The following is a 12597-nucleotide window of genomic DNA, read 5'->3' on the forward strand; positions in this document are numbered from 1 at the left end:
TGCTAACCAAGTCTAGTGGTCTGAGTTGGCTCCCTAGACCTACAGGAAAGAGAAAGTGACTCCTAGAATTGTGTTCTGACCTTCACATGCTTGCTGTGGCAGTTTGCACACTCTTGCACTTTCTCTCACTCTTTTTTGCTCTCTGGCTCTCTCACTCAATAAATAAATAAGTTAATTAATGTTAAAAAAGAATTTGAGAGCTCTGGGTGAATAAAACAAATATACTTACAGAGATTGATTCTGTGTACCAAAGATAATTGTGACAGTGACATGCAATAGACTGGGAAGTAATGGCTATAACTTCCCTGGTTTTTTCTTTCTTTTTTTTTTTCTTTTCCGGGTGTGTGAGCAGGGTGTTGCCATCAGTTAGTATTGTATAAATGACTAGAGATTTATGGATGAGCTTCTTCAGTCATCTGAAAAGAGCCTTTAAATATGGCGGTTTTAGGATCTTGCTTTTGCTAACTTTGTAGGCCTGGGGCAAGCCAAGAGAGTCTTAGTTTTAGAAAATTCTCCAAATGGTTTTGGCACATTCTCCCTGTTTTCATTTTTAATTTGGAAAAGAATCCCTTATTTCTCTACTTTTAGAACTGAATGCTTAAGAGCAGCTGTTTGTTTATTGTGGGAGCTGCCCAGTGTATTTCAAACCATTGAGCAGCATCTTTGGCTGTGGATCCCAGCATTGGTCTATCACTATGTCTTAGTTTCTTTTCCATTTACTGTGATAAAATACTCTGACAGAAATAACATGAGGGGAAAAGGGCTTATTTAGCTCATAGTTCCAGGTCCACTGTGTAAGGAAGTCAGACAGGAGCTACAAGGGGCTGTCACATCTCACCCATACTCAGGAACCAGCAATGAATGCATGCAGGCTTGTATTCTTTCTCCTTTATATCAGTCCAGAATTGAGCTCATGAATGGAACCTCCTGCATTCAAGGTGGGTCTTCCCACCTCAATTAACCCAATCAAGAAAATACCTTGTTGGCGGTGGTGATGCACACCTTTAATCCCAGCACCCTGGAGGCAGAAGCAGGTGAATCTCTGGTAGTTCAAAGCCAGTCTGGTCTACATATGAGTTCCAGGATAGCCAGGGCTGTCTAGTGAAACCCCGTCCAACAAACAAACAAACAAATAAATAAATAAAAGCCCTTATAGGCATGCCCATGGACCACCCTAATCTAGACAGTTCTTCATTGAGATTCCCTTCCCAAGCCATTAATCCCAGCACGAGGGAGGCAGAGGCAGGGCAGGCCTGTTCTACAGAGTAGTTCCTGGACAGCCAAGACTGTTTCACAGAGAAACCCTGTCTCAGGGGGGGAAAAAAAGGAGAGAGATTCTCTTCCCAGATTTTGTCAAGTAGATAATTAACACCATCATACTGTGACAGCCAAACATGTCTCTAGGCTTACCATTGTTATTTTGACCTCCAGGTGAGAATGACTATTTTAATTTTTTCTCATGTTTTCCTGTCTATTTATTTGTGTGCCTGTGCCCATCCACATGCCATGGTATGTAGATGGAGGTCAGAGGCCAACTTGTGGGACTCCATTCTCTCCTTCCATTATGTGGGTTTCTGGGATCAAAGGCAGGTCATCAGACTTATTAACAAGCTCCGTTACACACTGAGCCATTTTGCTAGCCTCAAAACCTCTTGAGAATGAGGGTTTCCACTCTCTGTGGCCAGTAGGAGAGGGACCCTCCTGATTACTTTGTTTTTCGGTACTGCCTGTCTTCCCTTCTTTGGACTAAGGAAACGACATTTTCATATTCATTTATTAGTTATACCTAATCTTTGCTGAATTTGTAGGAGGCTTGTAGTTTTATTCTATTTGTCAAGGCTGTTACTGTTAGCATTTAGGCATCTCTACTGGCCTAGCCTTAGGGTCCTGACAGGATATATCCTCAGCTGCAGCCACTAAGAGCACCCCCTGTGTGCATTCACTACATTTCCTTACAAAAGGAAGGCCTGTACACCTCCTGTCTTTTTCTCTTCCTTCACTCTCATCTCCAGGGACTGGTCTCTGTCCCTTCTCTCCCCTCCCCTCAATAGACCTCCTATGTAAGCCCTGTTGTATGGTGTGACTCCTTTCCGCTCCACACCATTTTTAAAATACAACAGTTAGCACATACGTGTTTAACATTTCTTATTAATAGGCTGTTAACTGTGACATCAAGGACATTGTACCTTTTGTTTATTTTTAATAAATAGGCCTGCCTCAGTAATTGTCTTGCCAGAGGGATAGCTTAGGATTTTATTTACATCATCTGGTATAATCTTCACAACTGTCATTATCCTTACTTTGCTATGGAGAAACAGACAAGGGCCAGCCAGTCCAGCCAACCAACTCCTGAACACGCATTTTCACTGTGGTCATGTATTCTCAAATTCACTCTGAACTGGGCCTTGGTTTGTCAAAAGTATCAAAGCTCATTAGTTTTCGTGTGTGTTTTTTAATATGTCCGTGTATTCCCCTCATAACTGATGCTTGCTGTGCCTTTCAGATTTTAAAGAATGTGGAGTCTTCCAGAAATGTTCAGCCACATTTCCTAGAATTTTTGCTCTCCCTTGGCTGGTCAGTAGATGTGGGCAGACACCCTGGTTGGACGGGACATGTGTCTACCAGTTGGTCAATTAATAGTTGTGATGATGGCGAAGGGTCTGAACAAGGTAAAGCTCGTAAATAGCTGTTAATTGTTTCTTGTTTGGCTACTCTTTCTCCCCCTCCCCTTTCCCATGAACCTTTACATTTTAAACAGATGATATCGAGGAAAAGTCTTCTTTCCCCAGTCCTAGTCCTCATGGGTCACATTTAGTTTGTATATTCTTCTTTTTTAAAGTTACCTATTTTGTGTAGGAGGGTTGGGTAAGGAGGGGAGTGCATGAGCCTGTGGATGTCAGGACAGCCTGAGGGAGTGCTCACCCTCTCCACTGTGTGAGTTGCAGGTATGAACACAGGTCGATGGGCTTGGAGGCAAGAGCCTTAACCTTCAGAGCCCTCTTGCCACCCCTAATTTGTCTAGTTCTATAGATATTTCCTCTGTGTGTGAGAGTTGTAATGGTATCCAAAATTAACTTCTTAATTATTACTGTGCTGATGTGTTCTGTTTTATATGTGAACAAACAAATACAGCTTCCTATAAAATGTTAATAAGCCTAAGATATGTCTAGTAAATAAAAGTTTCAGTTTAATAAATGGTTTTCGCTACTAGAATTTTTTTTTTTTTTTTTTTTTTTTTTTTTGGGAGAGAGAGAGACTCCCTGTGTATGCCAGGCTAGCCTGGAGCTCAGAGAGGTCAGCCTGTGTCTCCCTGTCTTGGGAAAAAAGAATGTTTGATAGACTGTAGTCTGCATCTATCTCAGGTTCCTACCCATCTCCACACAGCCTTTGGAGAATCTGTAACCAGGCTAACAAGGAGCAGTACAGACTGAAACTTGAGGCAGAATCGAACTCACGTGTTCCTAGGCTGCTTAGGTTAAGTGAATAATCTTCAGCATTCTTATCTCAAGATATACTAGCTCAGAATTTCCCTTCAGCACCATTGTGAACTGTAGATGTAACCAACTGTCTTATTAAATAAGAAACACGGAGCCGATTCAGAGAAGAAAGCCAAGAGGTCAGAACTAAGAGCCTCACCCTTCCTGCTTCAGCAATCCTCTTCAGTCAAGAGAGTTCTCCGAAAAGGACCTACTTCCTGTGTGTATGTCTTTATATAGTCTAGCTGTTCTGCCTTCTCATTGGTTGTAAACCCAAACACGTGACTGCCTCGTCACTGCCTGTATGTCCAGCCCTCCAGGTCCTCGATGGTATTGAGATTAAAGGCGTGCAACACGCACTTGCTATGGCTCTAATAGCTGTGACCCCCAGGCAACTTTATTTATTAACATACAATTCAAATCACATTTCAGTACAAGTAAAATACCACCACAGTGAACTGATCTCTAGTTTTTTCTAATTTTTACTCATTTGACTAAAATATTTTGAGATATATCATAATTTTAATTTCCATGTACCCATGCTTGATTATATGTATACATTAAATTTCTATAAGTAGAATTAATAAAAAACATGCACATTTTTCATTTTTATAGATAGGTCACTGAGCATGATGGGGCTTTTGTATATATGGTATTGGGAGTTGAACTTACAGCCTCACGTGTGCTAGGCAAACTCTACCACTGAGTAGAATTTTTTGCACCATTTTATAAATAAGTCCTTCTAACACTTATAGTTTTAAGTGACAGAAAACCTGAATGAAACTAGCTGAGATTTTTATTAATAAAAAAAAAATATTATTGGCCCGGCATGGTGACTCATATCTTTAATCTCAGCACTTGGGAGGCAGAAGCAGGTGGATCTCTCTGAGTTTAAGGCCAGCCTGGTTCTTTTATTTATTTATTTTTTTCCCCGAAGTTGAGGACCAAACCCAGGGCCTTGCACTTGCTAGGCAAGTGCTCTACCACTGAGCTAAATCCCCACCCCACTAGCCTGGTTCTTATACAGAGTTCTAGGCTAGCCAGGGCTATATAGTAAGACCTTGTCTTAAAAAAAGTGTGTGTGTGTATACATACGTATATACGTGTGTACATGCGTGGCACACTACACAGGTAAGGATCAGAGGATAATTCTGTAGAGTCAATTTTCCTTTCACCTTCACATGGTTCTAGGTCTTGCGCTCAGGGTGTTAGGCTTTACAGCAAGCACTTTCACCCACTAAACCAATCTCATGGGCCCTGGCTTAAATTTTGAAGAAATTCCAAATTGGTTAAGTGTTTTATGTAATTATGAGCACCCCATTGTGTTTGCAGTTTTCTGTTAGATCTGTTCTCTGAATTTTTGCTTAGTTCCTACTTACCTTCTTAGTAAAGAAAGACTGTTTCAGACTTTCCATGCATACACCACCATAGCAAGAAGAGGGGAATAGCTGGGCTGCAGTCTCTTTTCTCCCTAACCCCTGACTCTGATAGAATACACTTCAGCTCCAGGCCTGCTCCAGAGTAGGATCAGGCAGGGTAGATATTCTGGTCCTTTGCAGAAAAAATTCACTATCTTGTCCTTTGCAGAAAAAATTATGTAAACCTCTGCTCTAAATTTCTTGCCTTCCACATCTTCACCAGCATTAAGTATCTTCTAATATGTTAGGTGAAATCTTTCTTAGTTTTGTGATTGAAAAATAAGCATTTTTTTTGTTTTGTTTTTTCATTTTACACACCAATCAGAGACCCCCCTCTTCCCTCCTCCCACCCCTCCAGCCTTCTCCCCCAACTGACCCCTCATTCCCCCCTACAAGAAGGCAAAGCCTCCCAGTGGGAGGCACATCCAGTAGAGGCAAGTCCAAGCCCTTCCTTCTGCCTCAAGGCTGCAAAAGGTGTCTCGTCATAGGTAGTGGGCTCCAAAAAGCCTGCTCATGCACCAGGGGTGGATTCTGATTCTACTATTCCCTTCCCCAAAATCTATGTGCCATCTTCCTGTGAAGGTCCTGGTCTTTTATGTCATACTGTGGTTATTATATGCTCATTTTAACTGAGACTTAGACTAGTTCAGACTGTTGTAACTCATTTTCTCTGCCTACTAAAACTCCCAGTATGTTTTTACATCACTCATTACCAGAGAAGGGAGAGTATCCAGGTCTGCTGTAATTTCACAAACTAGAAAATTATTATATAAAATTACTGTAAGGACACTTAATCAACACTCATGGTTTGTTCTTCTCACCTACAGATTGGTTCTCGTTGTAACTGTCATCGCTTTATTAACTGGCTGGGGTTAATGAACAGGAGGTGAAGGTGCCCAGCTTTCTTAAGTACTGATACATTGTTCTTTATTCCCAGATGAAGTAACTTCCTCTGAAGACGCTGGGGCTAGCATTTTCAATGGACAGAAGAAGGTGCTGTACTATGCTGATGCCCTGACGGAAATAGCTTTCGTGGTTCCTTCTCCTGTGGAGTCCTTAAGTAAGAGCATGTTTTTGCATAGTGCTATTTTAGGATCTGTTTGTATATTCACTATTTGGTGTGTTATGCATTGGAGGAGATTTTGAAGTCATCAGAAGCATTCTTTAGCTTCTAAGCAAGGGTGGATGCAGTGGTTTCTGAAGGACCAGGTGGCTGGAAAAAAATTCTCTCTAGCTGGCTTTTTCCAGCAGGCATCCAGCAGTACTCTTCTCAAACAAAACGTTTTTCAGATGAGCTGAGCTTTCAGTTTGATACACTGGAGCCTGCACTGGGCAGAGTCTAACCCCTTCCTGGAGTGTCCTCACAGCACGTTCCTCCTATTTTTTCCACACAATGTGACAGCTTCTTTTTAGTGCTGCTGTTCTCCTTGCTTTGTCCACGAGTTTAATTCCATCCATGTTCCTTTCCTGGCTGAACTGTACCACGTCCCAGTCTTGCCCCCACTTTCGCTCTCAGTTCCCGCGTAATCTAGCTAGAAGCAGCCAGCACTAACCCCGATGCCACTGGATGCTGTGCTATCTTGAATTGATGTCTGCCAAATAAATTAGTCCATTTTTTTTATTTCAGCCTCATTGAGTTTTTCAAGACATGGATAGAATGTAGGCAATTTTTTTTTTTTTTTGGCTAGAATGTAACATGAACAGCCTGTAGTCAGTCCCTAGTAGAATCCTTGTTCTGAAACTCAGCGAACAGTCCTTACTGTCTGAATCTCTGTTGGCATTTCTGATCCTACTAGAACTGACCATTAAGCTCTGCCTACAGCATTCTAGAGCTTACTTAGCCTGCCTCTCCAAACACCCCCTGCACATCAGTTCTTAAGACCTAAGAACCACATGGTCAGGTTTGGTCCCAGAAGCTGCTCACTTCTTTGCTATCAGCTTTCTGTAATAGTTTTTTTGTTTGACCTAGTTTGCTTTCTGTTGCTGTGACATGACACCAAAAAACCAAGACAGGGAGGAAAAGGTTTATTACATCTTAAAGGTGAGAGTCCATCATCAAGAAAAGCCAGGGCTGGAGCTCAAGCAGGAACCTGGAATCAGTGCTAAATTAAAGCAGAAACCTCATAGGGATGCTGCTTACTGGCTCTATCCCAGGCTTCTATTCAGCTACTTTTGTTAAACAGCTCAGGCCCACCTGTGGAGAGGTGTCACATCCAGAGTGGGGTGAGCCCTCTTGTATCAATTAGCAATTAAAAAATACCCTAAAGACATGCCCACAGGCCAGTCTGATCAAGGCAGTTGATCATTTGAGGTTCCCTCTTCCCAGGCATGTTGAGGAAAGCTAACCTAGACAGTGTTCATTACAGAGATATCTGACAGGAATGAGGGAGAAGGGTTTACTTTTGGTTGATGGTTCAGAAATTCTCATCCCCGAGATGATAATGGCATGACCCAGTGGCTTACTCTATGGCCATGGGAGCATGTAGCATGGCTTCTCACCATGGCAGATCAGGAAACAGACAGCAGGGTCAGAACCAATGTCTAGGTACTTCAAAGGACCTCTCCCAATGACCTAGTCTCCCCTGCAAGGCTTCACCCCCTAAAGTTTCCACAGCCTACCAGAAGAGTGCCACTGCTAAAGAAGTGTTCCAAAGCCGGGCGGTGGTGGCGCACGCCTTTAATCCCAGCACTCGGGAGGCAGAGCCAGGCGGATCTCTGTGAGTTCGAGGCCAGCCTGGACTACCAAGTGAGTTCCAGGAAAGGCGCAAAGCTACACAGAGAAACCCTGTCTCGAAAAACCAAAAAAAAAAAAAAAAAAAAAAGAAGTGTTCCAAACATGAGACTGTGACGGCTGTTTACATATTGAAAACATAGCAGGATATACTTAAATAGGATAACTTAAGTTTTTTTTGCTATTATTTTTATGAATATATGTTGTGCTGTGTGTATATTTCCCTACCAGCCTTTTGCATATCCCCCCATATATACGTAATTTGAAATTCAGCATGAGGAAAAAAAAAAACATGCTCTAGCTTGTCTATCTCCTCCCACCCCATTATACTCTCTTGTTCCCTTCTCACTTCAGGCTTATTCCTCTCCCTTGTTCTTCAGGTCAGAGATTTTATGTATGTCTAGATGTCATGAGAAAATTAGACGGTTGTCTTTAGGAGTCATTTCATTGGACACCATCATCTCCAATTCCATCTTATTTCCTATATGTGGCATAATTCCATTTTTCTTTATGCATCCATCTAATGATAGGTATCAAATATTCTTTAATTCCACTTCATCCCTAGTTTTATCTTTCATCTAACTTAACCAGTATGCACAGGCTTTGCTTTCTGCTTTGGTCATTCCTTTCATAAATTATGAGTGAAGCCCACGTAGCTCTTGATTCCCATGTGAGAGCTTTTATATGGAACCCCATATAAACTTATAGCTAGCAGGACCTCGTGATGACATCATGATGATTTTTGGACATTCAGCAGAAAAAATTTGAGCAACCTAGAAAAAAATGGCACACTGTTCTTACGGATTAAGTATGATTACTCTTTCTTAATCTAAAGTCACAGGTTTATTTTGCTTAAAATATTGTGTGGGCCTGAAGAGATGGCTCAGCCTTTAAGAACACCTGCTCTTCCAGAAGACCTGAGTTCAGTTCCCAGGACCCATGCTGGGTGGCTCAACCACCTGTAACTCCAGTTCTAGTTCCTACAGCTTTTTCTGGCTTTTCTGGGTGTACACACAGACACATAAATTTAAAATAAATTTGAAAAAATATTGGTTTTTTTGCAGATTAAGCCCATTTCTTCTTGTCTGGCTAGACAGTGAGTAGAAAATGTCACCTTTTCCATTGAGACCATTTGAAGTGTGAGATACACATCACACTTGATAGTCTCATCTCCAGAGTAAAGGCTTGTGCTGTGTCTAGCTTAGTAGCTTCCCTGCCTTTGTACTTGACCTTGATTTCTCCCTGTAGGTTCCCATGTTTCATACTCTGTCATTTTTGTCCCTAGTAGAATGGACCTTCCATGATCAGTATCTTAGTGTTAGTGTTTATCTGCCTTCCATTCAAAGCTGTGATCTGCCTCCTTATTCCAGCAGTTGAGGCCCAGCTGTTTTGTGGGTTGAGTACCTGCCTGGTTTCTTTGAACAGCCTGCACCAGCAAGTCTTCCCAGACCTAGAACCTTCGCTCACACTGGCTTCCCACAGTTGGGTCTTAGCCTGCAATCATGATATATGCCTAATGCCACTTGCCATTTGTGTGCTGTGACTCAGCTTCTGTTAATATTCATATTCATATTCTGGGACTAGAAAGAAGGCTCTGATTTAGAGTATTTGTTGCTCTTTCAGATGATCCGGGTTTGATTTCCTGTACCTATGTGGTAGCCTACAACCATCTATAATTCCAGTTCCAGGGAATCCAATGCTCTCTTCTGACTTCCTTGAGCACCAAACATACATGTAGTGCATATACATGTGTGCAGGCAAAACATTTGTTTGCATAAAATGACATATCTCTATTTTCCTGGGGGTTTTGTTCATTTCTTTTGTTTTTTACTCCCACCAGATTGTTCTTTAAATTCAGACTAGGTCCTTTCAGCTTTCAGGTGTCTCAATGTCTACTTAGGATGGTGCTTTTGATTGAATATATAAGTAATTCAGAGAATAACAGATAGCTTTGAATTTATAATTTTTTAGGCTTACCTCAGTTATCCTGTAGAGCAGGAGATGACAGACTGTAGCACACAAACCAGATTCAGTCAAGAATGAGCTTTATGGTTATTAAAAGATTAAGATGTTTCTTTTATGTGTATGATTGTTTTGCTTGTGTGTATTATGTGCACTCATGCATGCCTTTTGTGCCCCTGAAGGCTAGAAGAGGGCAGGGATCCCCTGGAACTGGAGTTAAAGATGGTTGTAAGCCACCTTGTAGGTGCTGGGAACCAAACCCAGTTCCTATGCAAGAGCAGCCATTGCTCTTAACTGCTGAGCTGTTTCTTCAATCACAAGTTTTACATTTTTTTTCAAGTGTTATAAAATGCAAGGAAGAGCATGACCAGCAAATCCTACAATAAGATCACCTGCTCCTTCATAGGATATCTGCCAAGACTTGCTATGTAAACAGTGCTTTGCTTTCAGTTACTTAGGGTAGTTAGACTAGTTAACATAATTAAACTTCTGCTCCAGAGGAGTAGCAAATATTTTTTTCTTTCTCTTGTAGCTGATTCTTTGGAAAGTAATATCTCAGACCAAGATAGTGACTCAAATATGGATCTTATGCCTGGAATTCTGAAGCAGCCACCCCTGACACTTGAGCTGGTCCCCAATCACACAGACAGTCTTAATTCCTCACAGAGGGTAAGTTGTTTTATTGATTTGCCCCAAATTTTGTGGTGAAGTAGCAATAATTGTAGAACCAAGTCTGAAAGTTTCTCATTTTTTATAATGTAGGAGGTATAGCATGAGTACTGATTCATTAACTGAAGTATTTGAAAATGTATTCTTGAATTTTTCATTTTTCTAATCTATAATAAATAGTTGGTTCTAAGACAGTGTTTTCCTTGTATTTGACATCTGATGCTGTGGTCATTTCTCTTGCTCATGCCTGTTTAAGCTGAGGTATTCTGTGTCCACTAAACATTACAGCAGGAGCTGTCTGTACATTTCGTAATCTCACACTGTTCAGCTAGGAACTGACTACAAAGCTGGCAGCATTTGGAGACTCTAAGTGCTGCGGTTCTCCTTTGTCTGTTGCTTTGCTTTCAGCCTTTTTTTTTTTTTTTTTTTTTTGGTTTTTCGAGACAGGGTTTCTCTGTGCAGCTTTGTGCCTTTCCTGGGACTCACTTGGTAGCCCAGGCTGGCCTTGAACTCACAGAGATCCGCCTGGCTCTGCCTCCCGAGTGCTGGGATTAAAGGCGTGCGCCACCACCGCCCGACTGCTTTCAGACATTTTAAGACCCATGCTCAACTATGGTCTAAAAATATTAAAAGGAAAATTGCAGAAATAAGCAATTTGTAAGTTTAAAATAATGTAGCATTCAGGATAGCTCACAGAATACTGCTTCTTCCAACCTAAGATGTTAATCATCCTTTTGTTCAGTATCTGTATACCGTATATGCTACCCTACCCCACCCTCATCTGTCACTTTAGTATTGGTTGGTGTCATGAATGTAGTACTGCAATGCCTATTTTCTTTGTCGTAGTGTTTTACTGTGGCTCATGTGGGCATTGCATCACCTTTTGTCATCACAGGAAGAGGGATGAATATAGTATGGTAAGGTTTCTTGAGGGAGAGACCAAATTCACATAGGCTTTTATTGAGACATACTGTAATTGTTCTGTTTCACTATTGTTACATTTATTTCAAGGGTGGGTCGTGCCCCCCCCCCATAGTTGTGCACTGGAAAAGAATACGTATAGTATTGGGTAGTAACTGTGATTTAAAGAACCTGTGGAGAGTCTTTGGATTGTACCCACATGGATAAGGGGGTCTACTGTGTATGGCTAAATCTATTAAGTATGCACACAACTCTTACTACACAGGAAGAACCTTTTGCTTTTATACTTACCAGCAAATATTATCTCTTTATCTGTGTTTACCCCTTAATCTTTATTGAAAAATGACCAAGTAAGTGGGAATAAGAACTCATGATCAGGCTGTAAGAATAAGATTGATTTAAAACAAATACTAAAGAAGATGAAGTGTAAACCTGGCCAAAGTCATTCATGAATTTATATGGGATTTTAGTTTGGTTCCTTACACAGTAAAAATTGTTACTCCCCACTCCGCTCTGCCTCCATTATTAGGGATTAAGTTTAGAGACTCACACATGCTAGCCAAATATTCTCCCACTGAGCTATAGCCCCAGTCCTCTTGTTTTTATTTGAGACAGGATCTACTAAGTTGCCCCAGCTACCTGGAACACATTCTGTAGCTCAGGCAAGCCTTGAACGTCTCCTTGTTTTTCTGCCTCAGCTGCCTCACTATATGTAACTGTGAAGATTATTTTTAGCATAGATACATGTTAATGTTATCAGAAGTTTTCCTGTGTCCCGCCTGGTCTCACAGCCACTCGGACAAGTAAACATACAGATGCTTGCTTATGTCACTTAAAAGCTGTATGGCCTAATGGCTCAGGCTTCTTGCTAGCTAGCTCTTATAACTTAAATTAACCCATTTCTATTAATCTATGCTTTGCCACATGTTCCACGGTGTTACCTCTGTGCCATTACATGCTGCTCCCTGGACTGTGGGATGGCGTCTTCTTTACCTCTCCTTTCTCCTTTCACTATCTCCCTTGGATTTTCCCACCTGGCGCCATCCTGCCCTGCCATAGGCCAAACGGCTTTATTTATCAACCAATCAGAGCAACACATATTCACAGCAGAAAGACATCCCACAGCATGTTAAGAAAAGTCTCCACTATTAAAATTATTTAGTAAAAATATCAAGTTACATGACTCCTAATAACAGACTGATTTTAAACTTGAAGAGGTTAAGAGGCCTCACAGAACACAGTTGGAAAGGAGTAAGGAATGCAGACATTTAGTGGCTGCCTGCCCTAACCCTCATGTTCTGAGTGCTAACAGTTATGCCTTCACACTCAGAGAATGACAGCTCTTAAAGTAGCTTGCTTTTTATTATGTATTCTTTTCAGACTAGAAAAAAACAAAACTGGGCTGGAGAGATGGCCCAGA

General features: G+C 41.3%; 1 protein-coding gene across 8 annotated transcripts in view; it reads left to right on the plus strand.

The window, feature by feature from the left end:
- The window catches only part of Ralgapb (Ral GTPase activating protein non-catalytic subunit beta), a 90897-nt gene that overhangs the window by 68907 nt on the left and 9393 nt on the right, over positions 1-12597 (plus strand). For all 8 annotated transcript variants that reach the window (XM_052722379.1, XM_052722381.1, XM_052722382.1 and 5 more), the window contains 3 exons: positions 2504-2669; positions 5832-5954; positions 10120-10256. In XM_052722379.1, coding sequence (XP_052578339.1) covers positions 2504-2669; positions 5832-5954; positions 10120-10256 — 426 coding nt within the window. The remainder of the gene's footprint in view (positions 1-2503; positions 2670-5831; positions 5955-10119; positions 10257-12597) is intronic.

The sequence above is a fragment of the Peromyscus californicus genome, unplaced genomic scaffold (genome assembly GCF_007827085.1).
Source record: "Peromyscus californicus insignis strain IS unplaced genomic scaffold, ASM782708v3 Scaffold_7__1_contigs__length_154581171, whole genome shotgun sequence".
NCBI classification, from domain to species: Eukaryota; Metazoa; Chordata; class Mammalia; order Rodentia; family Cricetidae; genus Peromyscus; species Peromyscus californicus.